This window comes from Haliaeetus albicilla, chromosome 11 (assembly GCF_947461875.1).
Source record: "Haliaeetus albicilla chromosome 11, bHalAlb1.1, whole genome shotgun sequence".
In the NCBI taxonomy this organism is placed as follows: domain Eukaryota; kingdom Metazoa; phylum Chordata; class Aves; order Accipitriformes; family Accipitridae; genus Haliaeetus; species Haliaeetus albicilla.
This window is the reverse complement of record NC_091493.1, coordinates 23,199,814-23,221,584: the sequence shown is the minus strand read 5'-3', so window position 1 is coordinate 23,221,584 and position 21,771 is coordinate 23,199,814. Positions and strand designations below refer to the sequence as shown.

The window sequence follows — 21,771 nt, the reverse complement described above, 5'->3', positions numbered from 1 at the left end:
AGTGGGGGGGGCAGGGATTCGCCGCTCGGGGACTGGCTGGGTGTCGGTCGGCGGGTGGTGAGCAATTGCCCTGCGCATCATTTGTACATTCCAATCCTTTTATTACTACTGTTGTCATTTTACTAGTGTTATCATTATTAGTTTCTTCTTTTCTGTTCTATTAAACCATTCTTATCTCAACCCAGGAGTTTTACTTCTTTTCCTGATTTTCTCCCCCATCCCACTGGATGGGGGGGGAGTGAGTGAGCGGCTGCGTGGTGCTTAGTTGCTGGCTGGGGTTAAACCACAACAATGGCAAAATCTCAATGTGCTAGATTACCTGAAAAGTTTGAGTTCAATGGGAAGAAGGTGTCATTTTGATACTACAAGTAGGATGCTAGTTTGGAAAAGCATAAATATCAGAAATACGGTTTTCTATTTAATTTTTAATGTAGGAATTTTTGTTCACTAATATATGGTTTATTGGTATGTTTTAACAGGAAAAGAACTATGTTTCAAAAGATTGTGGATGCAATTGAAAAAATGGAGACAGAAGAGGAGGCAATTAAATATATATCTATTGACCCAACCAAAAAAGAAGTCATCATGTAGGTGGTTAATATTTTATTCTTTATTCAATCTGTTATCTAGGACCAGATTTTAAAAAAATTTGGGCACCTAAATGTGTAAATTAAGACTTGGTGTTATTGTCCAATGATGAGCATAACCATGATTTTAAATATGCAAAATGTGCATCCATCTGCATCTTAGGTATCTAAATCCTTAAAAAAATCCAGACCTTTTTTTTTCCTATCATCATCCTAACTATATTCCTGTTTTGTTTTGTGTTTTCAAAGGGCTATGATGATGACTGGATGTGACCTGTCTGCAATAACCAAGCCTTGGGAAGTGCAAAGTAAGGTAGGTACTTTTCAAATAGATAATACTGCATTTGCTATTAGTTTTACTGTATATTTGGTGCATGATCATTTAAAAAAAAAATTACTTATTATCAGTTGATAGATACTTAAGTATCTACACCCAACTGTGTTTCCAGTAAACAACCTCTGTTTTTCTGTCGCTGTGATTGTAAGCGTTCCAGGACGCCTCTTCCCCATGCACTCTACAGTTGTTCTACCTTTCTCTACTTGTCCTTCAGCTAAAACTGGCATCCCCGATTCTGTCAGCTTTTCTAGGTACCCTTAGATATCCCTCAGTTATTTTTGTGCTCACCAACTTTTGCTATTTTTCAGCTATTTTTAAGGTACTGATTTAACAACAGTATGATTTGAATTGTATCTATTCTGTAGATCTTGGTGCCATTGCAAAGTAGCTTAAACATGGTAAAAATAAATTTTGTAATATAGTGTGACACTGCTTTGTACATAAGTACTTCAAGTACTCCAGTACTTACTGACCATCACACTGAAGCTCATCACTTAGCCTTACAGGAACAGGCTTCAACAATGCATAACCAAAATACAACTGCAAGATGCTTGTGGAGCCTTCTAAGTAATACACATTACAGGTACTAGAAGATTGTTATGTTGCTAATACTGTCTTGTTCCTGTTGACAATAACTTATCATTTACTCAGCATGCACCAGAATATTGGTAAAGATAATTTGCTGGAAAAAGCCTGAAGTACACCAGAGAGTGTCTGTAATTTTTGAAAGAAGCTCCTGACTATCTCTACAGGGATTAAAAAGTGGAATTCTATTGTGTTTGACCAAAACTCCTTATTTCTGGAGAACATTTTAAACTACTCAGAGATAACTCATATAGCAAGAAATAAGTCCTCTCTTTGTGGAAGGGAAGTTAGTAATAATAGTTAAGTAGTAAAAAGTAATATGCCAGTTCTTGGTTAATCAACATTTTCACATTTTCTGGAAAGCCTTGTTCTTTTATTTATTTATTTAAATTTGCTGCTTTCTGCTGACACTTCCACTGAATTGTGATTATTCAGGTTGCCCTCATGGTTGCAAATGAATTCTGGGAGCAAGGTGACCTGGAAAGAACTGTGCTACAGCAACAACCAATTGTAAGTACTAAATAATTTAACTTTGTTAAGCAATATTAACTGTTATTAAAACATTGACTAGATAATGGTCCATGATGCTTACTAGATCATTATACCAAAAAGCACAGTATCTACACAATCTAAATTACTGCTATTCTGTTCTAGCCTATGATGGACAGAAACAAAGGAGATGAACTACCTAAGCTTCAAGTTGGTTTCATAGATTTTGTGTGTACATTTGTGTACAAGGTAAGAAATTTTTGTTGTTGTTTTTCTGCTGCAGCAGTTCTGATGGCACAGTTAGTGACACTGTTGCAGTTAAAATTTCTAGACAGCAGCAGGACTCTCAGTCACAGGGTAAATCACTATCACAACCACCGCAATTTTTCAGTCTTCTGTTACATAGAAGAATTGCTCCCACAAACCAAATTCAAGAGATGTGAAGATCCCAGTGAAACTTGAGGGTGCCGAGGTTTTGTTACTAGCTTGAAAGACTGAGTTAGAAAGCCTAGTCTGATTATTCACAGTCCTATTTAATCTAAGTACGCAACACATAGATGGTTACAGAAGGCAGTTAATGGCACAGCAAAGGGAATAGGAAACTTGCAATATTCTGGAAATACAGATATTCTGTATCTTCTGTAAGGCACTGAAATGTGCCTAATCCCTGTCTAGCTTTTACTATTACCCCAAAATGTCATGCAGAAAAGTGACATGTAATATTTTAACATCTTCAGATACATCCTCATCTGCTTGGAATATACTATAGGATACTAGACTTTTTTGTTATATCCTTATACTGATAATCATATTATAAAATATCATGTATCACAATTATAATTGTATTATATGAATCAGACTATTAAATGTGGGATTAAGGAAAATACTAAAATGTGCAGTATATAATTCAGTTCTTTTCTAACAGACTGTGTGCACAATAGGGGATTATTAACCCAACATGGTATTTCCAATAATATGCCACCACTGCATAGCCAAGAACATGCTTTCAAATGTGCACCAGCAGGTACTCACACTATTTCTTTTAAAATTTTTTCTCTTCTACAAAAAACCCACTACCAGAGATGGAACAAGTAGTTGAAAAAAATGTGAAATCAAATAAAACTCATTAATCTAGCATACATACTGAATTAGATTTAATAGAAAAACGAAAGCTAGTATTTTCTGCAAAGCAGCTTTATTACCACAAATTCAGATTTTACAAATCATAAATGCTTAAAAATTTCTAATTTGCCAATTTAAATTGTTTCTATAGGAATTCTCAAGGTTTCACAAGGAAATTACACCTATGTTTGATGGCCTTCAAAACAACAGAGTTGAATGGAAAACACGAGCTGATGAGTATGAAGAAAAGATGAAAGTTATTGAGGAACAAAAGAAACAGGAAGAAGAAGCAGCTGCCAAAAAAGGTTAAGTAACTTCTAAGGCTTTCATTTATATATATTTGTAAGGCAGTCAACATATTCCCTCTCTCTCAAATTCACGCATGCAGTGCAATATTCTATTAAACTTCATACTAATGGTATGCGAGTTCTGAATTAGCCAAATTAGCTTTATTTCCACTTGGAAGAGGAGTAACCTTTAAAGATTACACAAATCCAGTACACTGACCTCATTTTCTAAACTGCAGAATTGTAGAAAATATGACCATCACAAAAGTGAAGGGAGTGTAAAATTTTTTATCTTAAGACTTAAAACTGAATGTAATTAAACTTTTATCTGTGAATGCTGCTATCACCTGAAATACTAGAGATGTATCAAAATTCTGTGTGGCATCAGCCCCAAATGTGTTCAGGTGCTTTGTTTAAGTTGAAAATGAAAAGCATAAGGAAAAGGTAGGGGAATGGATAGTGTGCATCTGGAACATAAAAAAGCAGTACAAATCCCCACTTCTCTTCCAAGTTTAAGATAAAACTGTTGGTTCTAGTTCCTTACCATCAGTTTCTTGGCTGAAATACACTCATATTACAAATTTAACACTAATCTTCCTAAGACAGCCCAAGTCCTAAAATTGCATATGATAACCTAGAAGAGAATCTGATTTTACAGAAACTGAGAACCTATCACTCAAGTGTAAGAGTGAAGTGAGTCAGTTATTTTTATTCTGTATTGCATGTGGAACAACAGGTCAACAGACCTGCCATTCAGCTGAGATGACTGAAAAGGTTCATAGATTAAAACAAAACCGTGTGACTACTACAGAATGATTGATTGTCAGCTAGTTTGAAGAAGTTAGTTACTCTAAGTGTGTGTTTCACATCTTTAGAACATAAAACAGCACTGAATAATTTATTTGTTAATCAGTCTCTGTGGGAAATAGGTGAGTATCTTCACATTTCACACAAAAGAGAGGCTACTCAAGGCCACTCATCAAGTTACTGTCAGAGTGTGAAGTGGAACTAGAGAGTTATTGGCTCCTAAAATAAATGATACTAGGCTAAAAAAAAGTTGTTGCAAAGTGGTTAAAAAAGTACTGTAAGTTACATGATTTAATCAAAGCATATTTCTGAAACAGAAGTTTAATAAAATGAGTCAAATACTATTATTGTAATAAAATTGCAAGAAATATTTTGGCCTGCTCACCCTGTGATACCACTTACACACACTTTCACAGAAATTATGCCCACCCCATTGTCTCCCAAATTTGCTTTTAAAGACACTTTTTTGCAATTAATCATATAATCTTATTTATTTAAGACTAATTTGTTGCTGAGAACTAGCTGGTTGTGAGCATGAACAAAGTACTCTTTCCTTACACTGGAATGTAAGCATCTGAACTTCACAGAAATACCAGCAAAACAAACCAAAACAACCTGGGACCTACACACAAACCTCCACAAACAATTTGCTTTCTTGGCAAAAAGTACAGTTACTGAAGTCTGATCCTATACCCTTAAGGATAAGATTCTTAAATAAAAATTAAATTATACGTTTAGGAAGATTCAGGTATTTCTACTCCCACTTGAAGTTAGGACCATCTTACATCATTGGTATTTTGGAATCACTTAGTCATTGACTTAAGGAAAGAAGTATTTTCCCACAAGGAACCTTACACAGGCAAGCATGGACAGACTGATTTGCAGGAGCTAAGGATCTGCCCTTTGCATATCATAACTGGTATCACAAAATGTAAGTGAATTATTTTGCATCTTTTTAAATGTGCACTGGACTGAGGCCATGCACATTTGTGAAGAAAAAATCTGACACTGTAAAATCAAGGCCATGTAAATATGTGGGTTTGTTAAGTCAGTTCATACAAACAATAATTTGATACATGCTGAACCACGGTGGTTTCTCTAGATCACACTGACCTGGCTATTCTTAGCCATTCAGTAGACAGAAAACAAAATAAACGTATTTGCTGAACCACTACAGTGGAAAGTTCAGAACAGAAACTAAAACAGAACACAGCATTAAACTAAGAAAATAAAATACATAGTTAGTAACATAGTGTTGATTATATCCACAAATTACAGAGGGTAGGACACTGATTATGTGACATGTTTCAATGCAGGTGGAAAGGGTCGAAAATGACCTAGTAACATGGTGATCCACAGCTTTCAAATGTAAGTTTTAATTCTAATATTGGTATCTTACCTTAAATGAACCTGGAAACGCAATTTATTACATTGAAAGAATCTTAACTAGGACCAATGAACATCTGTGGAATCATTTGAGAGAGACAGTAACAGAATCAGTAGCTATAGATAACAAACATAAAAAGTGTCTCTCTCTCTTAATTGGTAATTACAAAGGGATTCATGCAGGGTTGGATAAAGGCTTATACAATTAGGTCAAATTAAAGTTTTTGTATCATCTGCTTCAAAAATAGATCCACAGTTTATATTGATCTAAGAGTTTATTTCTTTTGCATGGCTTGCATACCTCAGTTTTGTATGTGTGGGACAGAGTTATATATTTAACTACTGAAACTTTCCAGTAAGAGTGGTTCAGTGTGTGTTTGGTCCTTTGAGAAATGTTGGTATCAACTGCTACACTATATAGACATACGTATTTATGGCATATGTTACTGTTTCTTATTCCATTTTCCCAGACAAGTAGTGAAAGCACGTTCAATTTTCAGAAGGTCAAACACACATAATATGCATATCACAAAAGTGACACCTTTTTAACAAGAAATTAGAGCAGCTAAAAGTAACAGAAAATACTCATTTTACTTTCCTTCTCTGTTTTTTTAGCTGAAAATGCAGCTGGAGGTGGTGGCGGAAGTGGAGAGGATGGAAAATCCAAAACATGTATAATTTTGTAATTCTTTGTCTCAGACACTGTTTCTGCTACAGAAAAGACATCTAGAAAGAACTTTAATGAGTCCCAGTGGATTTCTGCTTCGCATAGAATAGTATAGATCGATCTCTTAACAATTCTCTTAAACATTTGCCATTTGTTGGAAATAATTTTTAATGGAGTAAACAGTTACAATTAAAACCTGGAAAATTAAAAGAAAAAATAATGGTGCAAAATGAGTTAACTGTGCACTCTAGATATTTTTTCATGTCACTCAATTTATACACAGTATTTTTATTAAAATATGTAACTTCTGCACACTGTCCAGAAAAAATATAAATAATTTTGACAGGTCTTATATGAAATTACTGAATTAAATCTAACATGTACAATTCAAACAAAAAATTGCAATTTTTGTAACTTGTATATTTAGATTTTTATATTATGTGTATTTCCTTAATCTGGAACTGTCCTTCTCCTTCATTCTCAATACTATATAAAGTTCTAGAGTAAACATCTCTGTCACTTTAGGAATGCCCAACACAATTCCCTGGCTCATATCTATTAAAAGCAGGTCCATGGTACACAGTATTTTTTCAAAACTATGAAGGATAAATCTGTAAATTGTAGCCACAGCTCAGAGAAACCACTCTTTTGCCCATGTGCAAATGGCTCTGCCCACGGTTCCTGAACTGACCGCCTTTTATTGTAAAAATCTAAAAAAGCAGACTGTAAACATCATACTTGGCATACAAGTAAGAGTTCAGTAAGATACCTATACCACTATATCTACAGCAGGATCTATATTCAAAGGCATTTTAAAAGGCTCATGTAGTCCCAATGCACTTTTTTTTAAAATGCAGTAAATTTAAGTATTTGAAAACCAATGAACTGGCACTGATTTAATCTTGGGAGGGAGAGGACAGCAGAAGTAGAGCACATCAGAATTCACATTATCTCCCTTTCTACAACCAAGACGACAGACTGCACACAAATTAGCTCTTCATAAACAATGATCTCCCTACCAAACCCTTCTGTTCTTGAAGAACAACAGAGTCCACTCCACACCTTCTACTCAGGTCTCACAAAGCCAGCTCCTCCTGCAGATGAAGGAAGGAAAATGGCTAGTATATTATGCACGGAGTCGAGTATTTACTGGAACTAGTTCCAAATCTAAGAGGAGATGGATGTCAAATGCAATTCCTGCAACAAAGAAGTCTGACATGCAGACTCAATCCTGCCATCCTGCCACTTCTCCCTTTAAAGAAAGCAGACCCATACTTTATTTTTTTTCACTGAAGGGCCCTCAGCAACCACAGAGAAGGGAGAATGACTGAACGATTTGCCATATTATATACCTTTCTAAGAATGCTCTATGAATATAGATACTGAGTACAACTATCACCCAAAATTAAAGGAATCCACAAAAAAAATCCCACTTACTACATCCTTATCTATAAATGGGCCGAATATTTTATGCAAACTTAGTTATGACATAAAACTGGGTATCACATATTATTTTCTGTATTAAATGCAGATGGTAAAGCAAGCTATTTCAAGGGTGTTTGATCATATAATTTTATTCAAACTGTGTTAAATGATGTATTTAATATGTACACTGTACCTTTTTATAACTGTATTGTAAAGACCCAAAGAGTAGTTAGTTACCCAGAACACATACTTAATATACAATACCTGAAGGAACAAATATAGCAACGTTTGACAAAAGCCCCTTTGGGCAAGTTGCATACATGTAAGCAGATTGCTGCAGATTGGATTTGACTCTCAACCAAGCTTGCAAGATGACAGAGAATTAACCTTTAAATCCACCTTCTTACCTAAAGAAGCCTTCATGCAAGGCTACATTTATTTCTTACTCAAGGACACCCTAAATATGCCCTTGTACTGTCATCTATTATGTAAGTACAAACTGTTTAAAATGTAATTATGTTAAGCAATACTTGTAAATAGAGTTCTTAACTTATTCATGAGTGCATGTAAAATGTTCATAAATACACTGCAACCATCTCTGCTGTTACATTTTCCACATCAAATACTTATTATAAATACTGTCTATGAATATATCTACTTATCAAAAATATATTTTATACAACATTAACTTTCCATAGATTACCATGAACATTTAATTCAAAAAAAGTTTGTCCTTTATATCCAAAGTAATTTTCATCTAACAAAGAAAATAGCCACCATAACTATTCATATGCAGACTGTTTCTTTGGAAACATAAACTAAAGAATGTTTAAAGTTGTGTTGCAACTTGAAGAGGAAGATGAATCTAGTAAGTTTCTCAAGCAATATACATTCTTTACTTGTATATTTAGGATTACACTTTAAAGAAGGATTAACATTCAATCAATGTTAAGGAGATCAGAAACCATAGATAACAGAAAAGTCACATGTACATCTCCAGTAGAAAGCCACACACTTTATTTTTTACAACAAAAATTTCACCAACCAACTAGATTTTTGTAAGTGGAATTATCGGTCACATCATATTATAACTAAAATTTAAAAAAAGTTACAACAAACTAAACTTTTTGATAAGAGCAGGGAAAACATTTCAGATATAATTTGCCTAATTCAAGCAAAATACATATTTGATAAAAATTGAACTTCTCCAATAGCATTTGAAAATACTTGCAGAGACCAATACCTGAATATTAAAGTCTACATGAATAATAAGTTTAAAGCTATTCAACTCTTGTTTAATAAATTAGAAAAATGAATATATTAAAGTGTATGGCTTTAAACTAGTAACAGAATCTTCCAAAATGCACCTTTACAAAAATCTGGCAATAACTGAAGTTTGGGATAACTTCTGTGATGTAATGTCAATAAACTATATTCTTGTTTGTTTACATCTTTCCTGCTTTTAAGTTTGGGTGCCATATACCTTTTGCACTGAACTGAAAAAATTATTTCTCTTATTTCATGAGTAAACAGCCTACCACAAGAAAAAGAAAGTTTTTAGACCTGAGGCCTTCTACAAAGACAATCTACCCAAATGGTGCATATGAGTGACTGTAGAAAAGGCATGCTGGCAGAAGAAGGTCTCTGGTCCCTAATTATGAGTGGATTTCCAGACTTTCATCTTGACAATTCATGATGAAAATCAGCCTACATGAATTTCAAGTTTCAGAGAAACAAGTCTTGAAAATACTCATCAAACTCCTCCTCCCTGTAAAGAAAAAAAAAAAAAAAAGTCAAAGAAAGTTCTGCTTTGGATCTGTACCTAGAAGATAACGTTTGTATGAAAAAGATTTAGCAGACTTTTGATTAGAATTTGTAGCCGGTATAGATAATTTTGACTTATTCACTACAATATCCTTCACATTTCGTATCTGTGCAACAGCAGTGAGTTGACTGTTAGGATTTATTTCTAAGACAATTAACGGCATAATAGGGGGTAAACCAGCAGTAGTATGGTAGTGGTTTGACAAAGGTTCTCCTACAGTGTTGTGTATGTCTCCTCTTTCAAAACACATTCTTAGGTTCACTACATGGAAGGAGATTTGACATAATTTTAAATGTCAGAATATTCATTAAAACACATAGGAAAAATTTCTGCCTTTGCAGTTCTGAATGGACAACTGTATGTTTTACTAACTACAAGTTCACTAGATCAAACTAACCGTGATTTTTCATCTGCTTCTTGTAGAGGACCCTTCCAAAAGTCAGCATCTGAAGGACCATCTTGTGCATCGCTGTTATCTGAATCTATTAAAAAATTTAAAGTGCTTATGAAATAAATTTTAAAAGAATTTATAATTTTTTTTATTTACATGGTATATTGCCAGGACCAATGTTTAATTGTAACCATAAGAATAAAAAGAACACTTTACTTTGCATAAAGTGAAAATGAAAACATTTTCCAATGTTATTGAACACAGCATCAAAAAGGCTCTTAGATATCATGAACTAATATTTTGGCCAAACATAACAACAATCATATCAAAACACTGATCTTGACACAACAGCAGCGTAGCACTTTGTTCCTAAAATTAAGGGCTTATAATCACAAACCCAGAATTACAATACAGCTTGAACTCATGATATTAAATGAATCAATTACTTTACTTCTACTTGAATGACAACTTTTATCAATTGTGACTTATCAGTGAAAGTGTCAGAAAACATGGATTACTGCATAACTGTTTCATGTAAGTATACAGAAGGAGTGAAAACAAACAAAAAAATCTCACTATCAGAAATATGCCCTGACCTAAAAAACTCCCAGCCTTCCAATAGAGCTTTCCTGACAAAACAGAGACTCTGGGCATGGTCGAGTCATAAGTAAACCACTTCAGGTCTTCCTGTACCTAGCTGGGAAAATGTAGGTGCTGAGGACATTCCTAAAAACGTATAGCACAGCAGAGCAATCAGCAGAAACACTCAATCCCTTCTAGACAGTCTGCAGCAAGAATTGGCATGACCAGGAGATGGGGCTTGTTTCACCAAAAAAGAAACTGGGGACTGGAATTACTGAGATACAGAGACAACTACTGCCTAAAGAGTCACTAAGACTCTAAGTGCATCCACCCCGCAACAAATAGGTCTCTAAGGTAGTACAGGTGGTAGCTGGAAAAGACTTTAATTAAAGCCTAGGATTTATTTAAATTCTATTAATTGAGTAGTGTACATATTAGTATCATTCCCCGAAGGGAAATGTAGTAGTTATTCTATCAGAAAAGTACTTTCTTTACACAGCACACATTACACAGCATATATTTGCATACCTGGACCCATGCAATTATTCACAATGTACCCATTTTTGCACCATTTACTATTTTCTGGAACAACCTGACCTCTCGTTTCCTGATTATTTCCATTCTGTTATCTGTCCACATTTTTATTCCTTACTTAAACTTAAAAGATTTCCTTCTTAAAATTCCTTACAGTTTTTCTCTAAGAATTTGTAAGTAATCATTTTAACCTTCCATATCTCTGCTTGTTTTCACACAGCATTCTTATAATCTTATAAAATATTAAAACTACCAGCAAATAAAACTAAGACCAATGACAAATTACTATGAAATAATGCGACTTATTACAAAAACATACAATACAGAAGATATAAATACTTTACCTTTATCAGAATTTTCTGAATCTTCTGAAGAAACCTGATCTGGAAAGAAACACCGTTTAAAAAATAGTAAGCTTATCTTGGTTTTATCCATTATCTTAAATTGTTTACAAGGGTACTTCTATCACAATATATTACCCATGAACATGTGCACATGCACGCACACACCATATATTCAAAGAAAGCAAGCAAACACTGAAGAAAAAAGATTTTTTTTTGGATGAGTGCAAAGGTCATCAGCTTGAGCTCAAATACGTTATCCCGAGATCTGTGGTGTAAAAAGGTTATCTAACATTTCCAAAAGGCTTTCATCCCCATAGCCTCAAGGAATTAAATACTTCACAACCCTTTCTGGTATGCAATGTCCAATTCTTGGACAAATTTTCCTTGCAATGCATATTTTTCAAAAGGCTCTCCCTCTCTGTAAAATATAAGAAATTTATCTTTTTTTTTTTCCTCCAAATTTATCTTTTTTGTGCACCTAGGAAATTTTACCAAAGAAATTTATCTTTTTTATCTATATCTATACATATGTAGCTATAGCAAAACTAAGATTCAACTAACATATTTCAATATTTTAAAATCGAAGATCTAAAATTTAAATTTACCTTTATGGGTCTTTTTTGACTTCTTTTTTGCTGAACAAGATAATTTTGTCTTCTTAATTTTTGGCTCTTTAGAGTTCGGTACAGCTGTGCCTCTTTTCTTGTGTGCTTTGACTTCTTTCCTCCTTTTAAAAAAATGAATGTACACCTTTATTATATGTATTCCTCAAGCAACAGTAAATCTTAAGTATTTAATTCAATCAAACAGTTGTCATTTTTTCTGAAACCTATCACTAGTTAAACTGAAAAAAATTAGTTTAGTTAAAATGAAAAGTGCTATAGAAACACTAGAGCTCTACAGCTAAAGACAAATGACAGGAAAAGCTAAAGCTGCTAAAATAACACTGATGCAGGGAACAAAACCAGTGAATTGGCAATCAAAGATTAAATACAGAAAATAATTTTGTAACATGTCAAATTCTTATTTATATTGAAATCTCTTTTTCTCTTTTAGCAAACAATTCTGTATAAAGGTAATGAGAAAAACACAGTTAATACAGGTTTTCAAATGTATTTTCGTATTTGATAGCAGCAAAACCTGAGGTAGAAGAATCTCAAGCCTAAGGACCTGTTGCAGACCAACAACCCACGTATTTTATTTTCAGCGTTACTTATATAGGCTTATTGTATGAACACAGGCTGACTTTTTCCTGCTTCTTTGCGCAAAGAAGTCACTAAAATTGTTTCAAAGGAAGTATTACTCTGCAGGTGACAAAGAGAAAATGTTTGACCATACTTATTCTGAGTTCAAGTGGTTTTACAATTTTAGTTCCACAAAGAAGCAAGACAAATCAAACTAATCGCAGTTAGTTAATTCTCCTTCTTAATATGTGCTTACACAGTGCTTTAATGAAACTGAATATGAATTAACTTTTAAAATTAATTATTTATCTTGGATATGTCCATCTAGACACACCTTTGATTTGTGTTACTTTAAAAAAGAAAACATCATTTCCTAGCTTAAAGGTTTCCCTTTCATATGCTTTTCAGATAATTGTCCAGCTTAATTACTGCTTTGTGCAACTAAGTTCATGCCACATCAAGATTCAGAAAATTATAAAAACTTGGTGTCAATAGTTGTGGAATTCACTAAGATTATAGATAATAATAAAAAACCATATCAACTCTTAATGCATACATTTTATAGGTTCAAAATTCACTATTTTCCTCTCATATTAATAAGTGATTCTCAAAGAACAAATATTCATTCAAAATTTCAAAGCACACTCACTTGATTAACACATAAACCCACTATTTTTAAGAAAAGGAAAAGCATTCCAGCTCTTGCTCAAACACAGCAAGATGGAAAATAAAAAAGACAGTGTTTTGCATAAGCTTTCAGAAAAGAAAAATAATCACTGGGCTGAAATAAAGCAAAGGAAACTTTTGTGGGGGTGGGACTTTTCCGGTTTGAGGGTTTTTGTACTTTCATTAGCACCACAATACCCAACTCTCAACAGTGTCAAGCCACTGACTTTACAAGAATTCCAGAACAGAATCTATTTCAGCATAAATGAAGTTCCTAATCATCTAGATGAAGTTTTCCCTCTATTTGTTGTTCATCGTAACTGTAATCTATCAATAATTCAGCCCCCATATTTTAAAAATATTTCATTACCGGTGATGAAAGTTTAGTTTGTAGGAACATTCTGGACATAGTCCTGAAAAAGAGAGAATGATAACATTATACCCATGTATTTGATAAGCATAATTACAAAACTTATTAATACATATATAAAACTAGGTAGAACACTATCTTCCAATTTCAGCAGCTTTTCCTTCAAAACAGAAGTGCCAGTGTAATTGCAGCCAGGGTTGAGAAAAATGCCATGATAAAATTCTTCAGTACAAACCCAAATTTTACTAAACCTGGAGAAAAATCACAGGTTTAGCACTGGCAACTCTTCATAAAGAAGTATCAGTGCTTATCACATACAGACATCCCATTTTATGGATCTTTGTGGACAGATCAAATTGTTCTACAATTATACTGAAGACCCTCTTAGAGCTTTGCCAGAGACCATGTGCTGCCACAGGGAGTGTCTTGTGCACAAAAGAAAAAAACACCATTAGCTTGTTTTACACAAAGTAACTGTGTAAACTGTGGTAAGTTTAATTATCTGATGAACATATTGAATAAGAAAATCCCACTTAAGAGACAAGACTGGAAAACGAAGTGATTTAATTAAAGTTAGAATTTTTGGAAGAAAACACAAGCATTAAAAGTAAAACTATAGAGCTGAAGGTGTGCAAGAAGTTGTCTGGTCCAAAGCCCTAAGTACTCCTAAGCCACATAATTGATTAAGCAACAACAATGATGAAACCTTCCTTGCAATGCAGTGTTGTCCATTAAAACCTGACATGCTTGCATACCAAACAGATTATAATGAGTTATTCTAATTTTATGACACCACCAATTATAGAGCATGAAGTGCTCAACCTGTAACAACTTCGTGACATGTAATGGTAATAGCCATTCTCTCTAAATCAAGACCGTCATACTACCTGTAATTAATTTAACAAAATTATCTCCTATTCAGCATTTTCCATTTTGCATGAACTAATATCATTATCACTGGGTCTCACTCGATAGCTTTTAAAGCACAAGATATTTGTCTTCTTTTAAGTTTACATATCCTTGAATGGCTGACTTACTCAATTTCACAAGCGCATTCCTCTTTTCACCATGTTCAACGTAACCAAAATTCACCTCCCAGCTCTTCAGGCCTTCTTTCTCATCACAGTGCTTATTTCCACAGGAAAACTGACCTTTAAAGAGGTCAAAAACAGCAAACCATGGTTCAATGATTATCAAGCATAGGTTTGGGGTTATGTCCAGTTTTGCTCAGTTTTTGCTTTTTGTTTTCCATTTCTTTCAAATAAATAAGCCCAAATCTCTAAGTAACATCTAGATTAAGGAAACAATAACAGATAATGACACAGCAAACAATCATACTTGCCTAATATTGCATATTTGCAAAGAAAGAATATAACGTGAACTGTGCTTTACAATGTATAGATGAAGGCATATGTTAAGAAAAAATAAGCCTAATACTGAACTCTGAAGAAATGAATGTCACTAGGATACATTCTGTATCTTAAATGATTACTTAGCAGAGGCTGATGGATCAGGAGGTGTGATTCAGACATTAACCTTTAATGACATCAAACTATTCAAAGTATCATGTATGTACAAAATTAAGATGTCCGTGTTCTTATTACCTTACTAGTTTACCTGATATACTGGACATACAATTTGTACTCTTATGACTTCCCATAAACACTTTATTTTTCTTTTAAAAAAAGGAAATCCAATTCTATGATAAACTATATGATATGGCAGCTTTAAAAGCTTTCTTAGGTTAATTATGTTAAATACAACACTGATTTTAAAACAATTTGACATAGTCAATGTTGTTTACACCACTGGGTTCCCAATATTGCAGTAATAAAGATACATATATTCTCTTTGCAGAAGACTGATTTGTATGCAGAGCTGGCAGTAAGGATGTGTATTAATAGGCTCACAAGCAGGACTGTTGGTGAACGATTAACCTCAGAACATTCTGCTTAAGCTGCTAACTAATGGATTGGCAGTGTCCTCAGATACTTCAGTTCTGCAATGTAAAACTACTTGCAATGCTAACACTTGAACCAAAAAAAACCCCCAGGACTCCCATTAAAAATAAGTTTCAAATTAATATACATTAAATATGTTCAACCCTATGCAAGGTATGGCTATCAGTACTCTGTGTCATCAGGAATAATTTATATCCATTATAAAGAAATAAAAATCTACAAAGAAAAAGTTATACTATATAAAACTTTTTGGAACTCAAGCACACTCTGTTTATTTCACATCTTCTGAAAAAAATCCCCAAACAAACCAGAAAAACAGGCAGAGAGAAAAGAGAGATAATCAGTTTTATTTATGATTAGCTGCTCTTTACAGTATGCAAAATCCATTTTGGATGTGAAACTGGATATATTCACAAGAATATAGCTGGAACAATATCTTCAGATTGCTAAGGCAAGCAATGAATTCTTACATAAATCAGAACTTGACTGTGTACAACACCATAATTCTGTGCCCTTACACATTTACTTGCATTTATGATCATCTAAATATTTGAAAACATGGTGGTTTGTTTTTTTTTTAGTAGCACCCTGCTCCATGCCATACATGTGTATAAACAGCCAGGCGTCTCTTACCCTCCTTTCATGCTACAATCCTTACAACATGTATTCAAACCTTGACTTGAATATAGAATCCACTCTTTCTGAAGGCTTTTTCAGTAGTATTTATCACTCTGGTATATCTGAATGTCATAAAAGCATTAAAACCCATATTTTTGCAAAGTAAGAGATCATTAGAATCTCCATCGTATATATGGAGAACCCAAATCAAAGGGAACTATGGACCACATTATTCAGTACTTGAAACATGACTTTTCCTCCAGTTAGATGTCCAAGAAAGGAAGACACAGAAACCAGCATGCTGAGTATACATATATCTAATTTAATCAGCAAGAAAAAAGTATGTGCAAAATTCCACTTCCATCTGAAGTTCTGTCACCTCGCTATGAACTGCAGGGAAGTTACTGCCTTCATGTTCAGAATTATAACTCCTATAATCTGGCTGTTAAATATGTGCTTTCAAAAACTATTAGCATCTTCTGCTTCTTGCAGAAGAACAGAATAGGTGAAAAATAAAAGTACTACAAACTAAATGAATTACTGAAAATCAAATATACTAAGGAAATCTAGAGAGCCAAAAGACTGATTTTAATGCATTTTGATCAGAACTCAGAGCTACCAGATTGGTACATGGATACATGGTGCACTATGCAGGTATTGATATTCTGCCTATTTTCCATGGAGGAAATTACTGAGAAAAAATAAAGGGGAACAGGTTTGGAAGAATAGTTGTTTAAATAAGGTAAAGCATATTATATGTATATTTATACATATATAAAGGCTAAGAAAGACACTGCTATGCTAAAAGTTAAATGTTAGTTCAATGAAATAGTGAAAAAATGGAGAGTAGGTCAATTTGCAGGTATTAAACCCTATTTTGCCAAATAACATGTCTGGTTTGAGTATTTTACTACTTAATCTACAAATACAAATAAGTAGAAAACAGCAAATAGACCCACATGTTCAGCTTTAGTCTTTCTGCATATTGCTGAAAAACTCCTATTTCACCTCTACCCAATAAACTTGTTACCTATATTCCTACAGAAAACTTTTACCACTATTGCCTTTTGCCTAAAATAACTTTAATTTTAAAATTTTCTGCCATACCTTACAATTCATGCTTTGAAAGTAGAGCAAAAAGTACTTGGGAAGGCATGTCAAGTATGATTTTAAAATAGCTTAAAAGCTTTTAATTTTAAGGATTTATTTTCAGACCAACTAACTCATATGTCTACTATTCACTGATTTATAAAATTTAAAGTAGGGTTTCTACCTTAACTTAAGATTTTAATTAAGAAAATGCCCATTTTGTGAAACCATTTATTGAAACTGGCAACTGGTAACTGGCCATTAAGGTAACATTTTAAATTTAACAAGACACAACAGCAAAACTCAAAACACTTACGGCAAAAGATTGGAGTGGGAAAGAAAAGAGAAAGAAATAATCTGGCATTTACAATTAGTAATACAAGTGACACCTCTCCTTTCACTCATCCTAACCCTTCTTCTTCCCCATAAGCTTACAAAGACAGACATCAAAAAGCAACCAAATGTGAGTAACCCATTCCTATGTTCCCTTCTTAACATACCCCAAACCACAGTACTGTCCACCAGCAGAGGTTCTCATCACCACTATTGTTGTCAGAGCTAAAATAAGAACATGCTCTCCCTTTTTTAACGTGAATTATCAGACAGGTAGGTATTAATGCTTTATTACATTTAATAAAGCAATTTGTACTACTGATTTATACTTAAAAATAGGAAAAAAAAGCATTAAAGATTCATGCCTTTTTTTTAAGTGATCATTTGAAACTGCACTTGAAAAGAGCTCCTAATACACAGGGTTGAATTCTTGCGCCCCTTAGTGGTGAAAGATACTATTTCTCAATTCGTATGTTCCAACTGTATGCTTTCAATTAGGAATTCATTAAAAAGTTTAAAACATGTAATTCTGCAGTTTCTCCCACATTTTTAAATATGGAGTACCAGATATTAAAAGTACAATGCAGCTTTAAATTCTTTTTCCTCACTCATGAAGACATAATTGTTCATAAATTACTCATTTCTCATTTAATTTTAATTATCTTTTTAAAGCATTCAGTAAAGCATATAACTATATCAAATGTAACTATCTGTTAATATAATCTGTAGTGATGAATGCAACATAGGACTACAACTACCTTTAGGAGCTTTAATCTTTATAGCTTAAAAAAATCCCAGCATTAACGTTCACACTTCCTCCTCTGAAGTACGACATAAATTCTTTTAAAAACAAGTGTATTTCTAACTTCTTGTAATATATTATAATAAATAGAGTTGTTTACAGAATTGTTCTGATCAACAGTATCACTCCATGCAATTTTCTTGTGTGTGCATGCATGACTTCTGAAAACTGTACATGTGTATAAAGATCTATCCACAGGAACAGCAATACATTCACATCATTTTCTTGTTTGTTCAGCTACCTGAAGAAGTCCATGCAGCTAGGCCACGGAATGGGGACCACCGTGCAAAGTCCCAATAACACATTGGTAAGAACTCACACACAGAAGCAGCCAGAATAAAATACTGATTTAGAAACAGGACTAGGAGACATGACAACCATTCCCACTGATTCCCACTGAAGCTTTCAAAACCAATTTAGCCTAAAACAGACATCACACATGGAACTTTAATTAAAAAGTTAACGTTTTGCAAAACAGCATTGGAGAAACTGTTAAGAAAATTATTTCCTGAGGAAAAGTATTGAGAGACTTCAATTAAAGGTATCAAAGACTAATGAGGTAACATAGAACTACTGGAGAAAAGCAGATAAAAAACATATCCATGAAATTCAACATTATCAAATGCATTATGTTGGTGTTCATTACAAATCTGACCTTGTGAAAATAAACCATATATTCTCTTAATTTTAATATATGCAGATCAGTGTGCACTCTAGAGCTATGTGGCATAAACCAGCCAAGTTAGAAGTTAGGTCAATTTATTGTCCATTATCTGATAAATTTACCAGTATTGGCAAATACTGTCTAACAAAGTTAAGTCAAAACACAGCAAGAAAAGCATCAAGGAGAAATGTAATATAAAATGAAAGGCAGCATTACCTTTTCCTGAAATTACTTCTTTCTCATGTCGCCATCTAAATCCAAACTGTTAAGATAAGAACCAAAATTAAGTTGCGAATAGTCAACGTATTCAGTAATGTAAAGACTAATTTCAGTTGACTGATGTCCTGCGTGTGGTTCATCCATTCAATTCTGGTTAGTAAAATTTAATTTCTTTCTCTTTTAATTAAAAATATCTCTCTGCCTCTGCTCGCCAGAAGGATTCCAATTTACACATGCAATTCAAATTCCAGGAGATGCTGTTCAGTACTGAACAGCAACTTTCTAAAAGGCTTCATAGCAGGCAGAAGAACAAATAGGAAATTAGGATAGACTGACTTTACTAGATACTTCATTGCAATTTTGTCCACACAAAAAACTGAGAATACAAATGGAATACTGAAAAGTCATATTAGCACATGTCAATGGATCACCTCTTACACCCTAAAGACTACGACAAAAAAACCCCACCAACAACTAAGTGGTATTTCTCTTCACATTGCCTAGAAACTTCATATGTAGATAACCCATCTACTATTTTTGTTTTCCAGTAAAATCTGCTTCATCGTCTCAAAATGGCAAGTAGCCTAGTGAAAAGATTGAAGACTGAAGGGAGTGAGAACAGCCTGGGAAAACCAATTTTCACTAACAAGTAGAAAGAGGGGATAAAACTCAGAGCCATACAACTTCTCCAAAAAGGGCTATCTTGTATTTTCATTTAAAATTCATGAACACGGGATGACAGCATGATAAAATTGCTGCTCTGTAAGCAAAGCACAGAAGACATTGAACTTCCATGTTAAAAGATGGGGAGGGAAGAGGGGGAAGAAGGGTTACAAAATCAGAGATGTAAAAAAATGGCTGCAAAGCCTATCTTTGGCACCTGAGTTCCAAAGCATCCTTTGGAATATGGACCTTCTCTTGGTGCACTCATAGACTGAACCCACACAAATGTGCATTTTGCAGATGCAGTGGCATAAATTCTGTAATATACTGGATTGATTTTTTATGTCTTTAATTTTAAACACTGTACAGAAGTACAGGTATCTATTGCTGTGTGTGGTATTTAATGTTGTTGATTTTTTTAATAAACCACAATAATTGTTTATCTGAAGGGCAACAGCATGGAGTTCTCATACATGAAATGGTATGTGGTTCAAAGAACATCAGAAAAAACAGGGAAACAAAAGTTTTGGCTTTTTAAGAATGTGCCATACTCTCATATAAATGCTCTGTACCTTAATAACAAAGCTGAAAAAACTGAGCAGAAAGACATCAGTAGCTAAAGGTTTTATCGGCACTGATTTTCCTCAAGTCAATATGTTACATAGAAGATGTCTAAGAAAATTAAAAATTTGTACACCAAAAAAATATTTGCCTCTTTAAATCAGTCCACTAATTTTCAAATTGGTATTATAACATAAACAATGTCTTCACACCTACTGTTTTCACTGGTAAAGAAATCACAGAAGATCAGGTTCTGCTCTCATACTATGCATGATGACAGTTTGCTAAGGCTGTATCAGGTTGTGCTTGGCCTACTCTACAAATCTGCAGTGTGGTCTAAAGTACCATTATACCACTCACGCTTCAGTCAAACAAAAATTAATCAGTTGTAAAAACCAAGAACTGTCCTGAACAGTTCCGTGAAAACAGAATGTAAAATACATTCGTAAATGCAGAAATCATGATGGAAACCAGGTGATCCAAAGAGTGATGGTAATTGGTTTTGCTCTTTTAAAGGATATTTACTGTTTTATAGGGTATTCTAATTCTGAAAAGCTTGTGATGCAATTGAAAAATACCGCAAGTTTACGATTAAACATCGACAGTATTTTGGCACCAATTTTGTACGTGCGTTGCTGGCAATAAAAAGTGAAAACCAATTTGACCTTATCTGCATGTTTGCTTTTTCATAGTCTTTCTGCTACTTCACCAACCACCAAGTTATCCACGCTCATTTTTGCTAATGCAGTAGACTTTTATACCAATTTTCCCTCACAGTCCAAACTTAGTAAGATATAAATCAGATTATATGCTTACAGAGTATTTTTGTAATGATATCAAGAAAAATAAGCAAAATAAAAGAAAGGAGGGAGCCACAACCACCTGTAGTACATCTAGGACAAAAGCTGTCCTCATCTACATTCATTTTTGCCAATCATTCTTCCACCAACTAGTGGAAAATCACAGAGTGACCAAGGCTAAGAAGAAACAATAAAATAAAAAGTAAATACAATTTAAGTCCTCTAACTAAGCTAAAATATCAGGAACAGATTAAACTATACAGGAAAAGTTAAAAATTAGGGCAGGTTCTTGAACAGCCAGCCTGCCATATTAAGGAATGCAAAAGGATCATCAGCAGACAGCATTTATTCTGCCTTCTTTGTTAAATTAATTCAACAAGATTCTAAATGAGCTATTTCTACAAGGCAGACCAAGACCAAGTAGAACTCCAAAACAGATGCTTTACAAGAGTATCAAATGGCTAACTTAATAC

At 33.8% G+C, this 21,771-nt stretch overlaps 2 protein-coding genes across 6 annotated transcripts in view; one reads left to right on the top strand and one right to left on the bottom strand.

The window, feature by feature from the left end:
* PDE6C (phosphodiesterase 6C) overlaps positions 1 to 6,331 on the top strand; it is a 30,261-nt gene extending 23,930 nt beyond the window's left edge. The window contains exons 17-23 of one of the 2 annotated variants that reach the window (XM_069796626.1): positions 480 to 587; positions 837 to 900; positions 1,945 to 2,019; positions 2,164 to 2,247; positions 3,272 to 3,425; positions 5,531 to 5,582; positions 6,216 to 6,331. In XM_069796626.1, the coding sequence (XP_069652727.1) occupies positions 480 to 587; positions 837 to 900; positions 1,945 to 2,019; positions 2,164 to 2,247; positions 3,272 to 3,425; positions 5,531 to 5,550 (505 nt within the window). In that variant the 3' untranslated portion in view covers positions 5,551 to 5,582; positions 6,216 to 6,331. The remainder of the gene's footprint in view (positions 1 to 479; positions 588 to 836; positions 901 to 1,944; positions 2,020 to 2,163; positions 2,248 to 3,271; positions 3,426 to 5,530; positions 5,583 to 6,215) is intronic. The other variant, XM_009929017.2, reaches the window with a different exon arrangement.
* Positions 6,332 to 7,825: 1,494 nt separating this feature from the next.
* The window catches only part of LOC104311124 (protein FRA10AC1), a 28,774-nt gene continuing 14,828 nt past the window's right edge, over positions 7,826 to 21,771 (bottom strand). For all 4 annotated transcript variants that reach the window (XM_069796634.1, XM_069796636.1, XM_069796633.1 and 1 more), the window contains 7 exons: positions 19,272 to 19,317; positions 14,626 to 14,739; positions 13,589 to 13,631; positions 11,974 to 12,095; positions 11,369 to 11,407; positions 9,915 to 9,999; positions 7,826 to 9,460 (listed from right to left, as the gene is read on the bottom strand). In XM_069796634.1, coding sequence (XP_069652735.1) covers positions 9,418 to 9,460; positions 9,915 to 9,999; positions 11,369 to 11,407; positions 11,974 to 12,095; positions 13,589 to 13,631; positions 14,626 to 14,739; positions 19,272 to 19,317 — 492 coding nt within the window. In that variant the 3' untranslated portion in view covers positions 7,826 to 9,417. The remainder of the gene's footprint in view (positions 9,461 to 9,914; positions 10,000 to 11,368; positions 11,408 to 11,973; positions 12,096 to 13,588; positions 13,632 to 14,625; positions 14,740 to 19,271; positions 19,318 to 21,771) is intronic.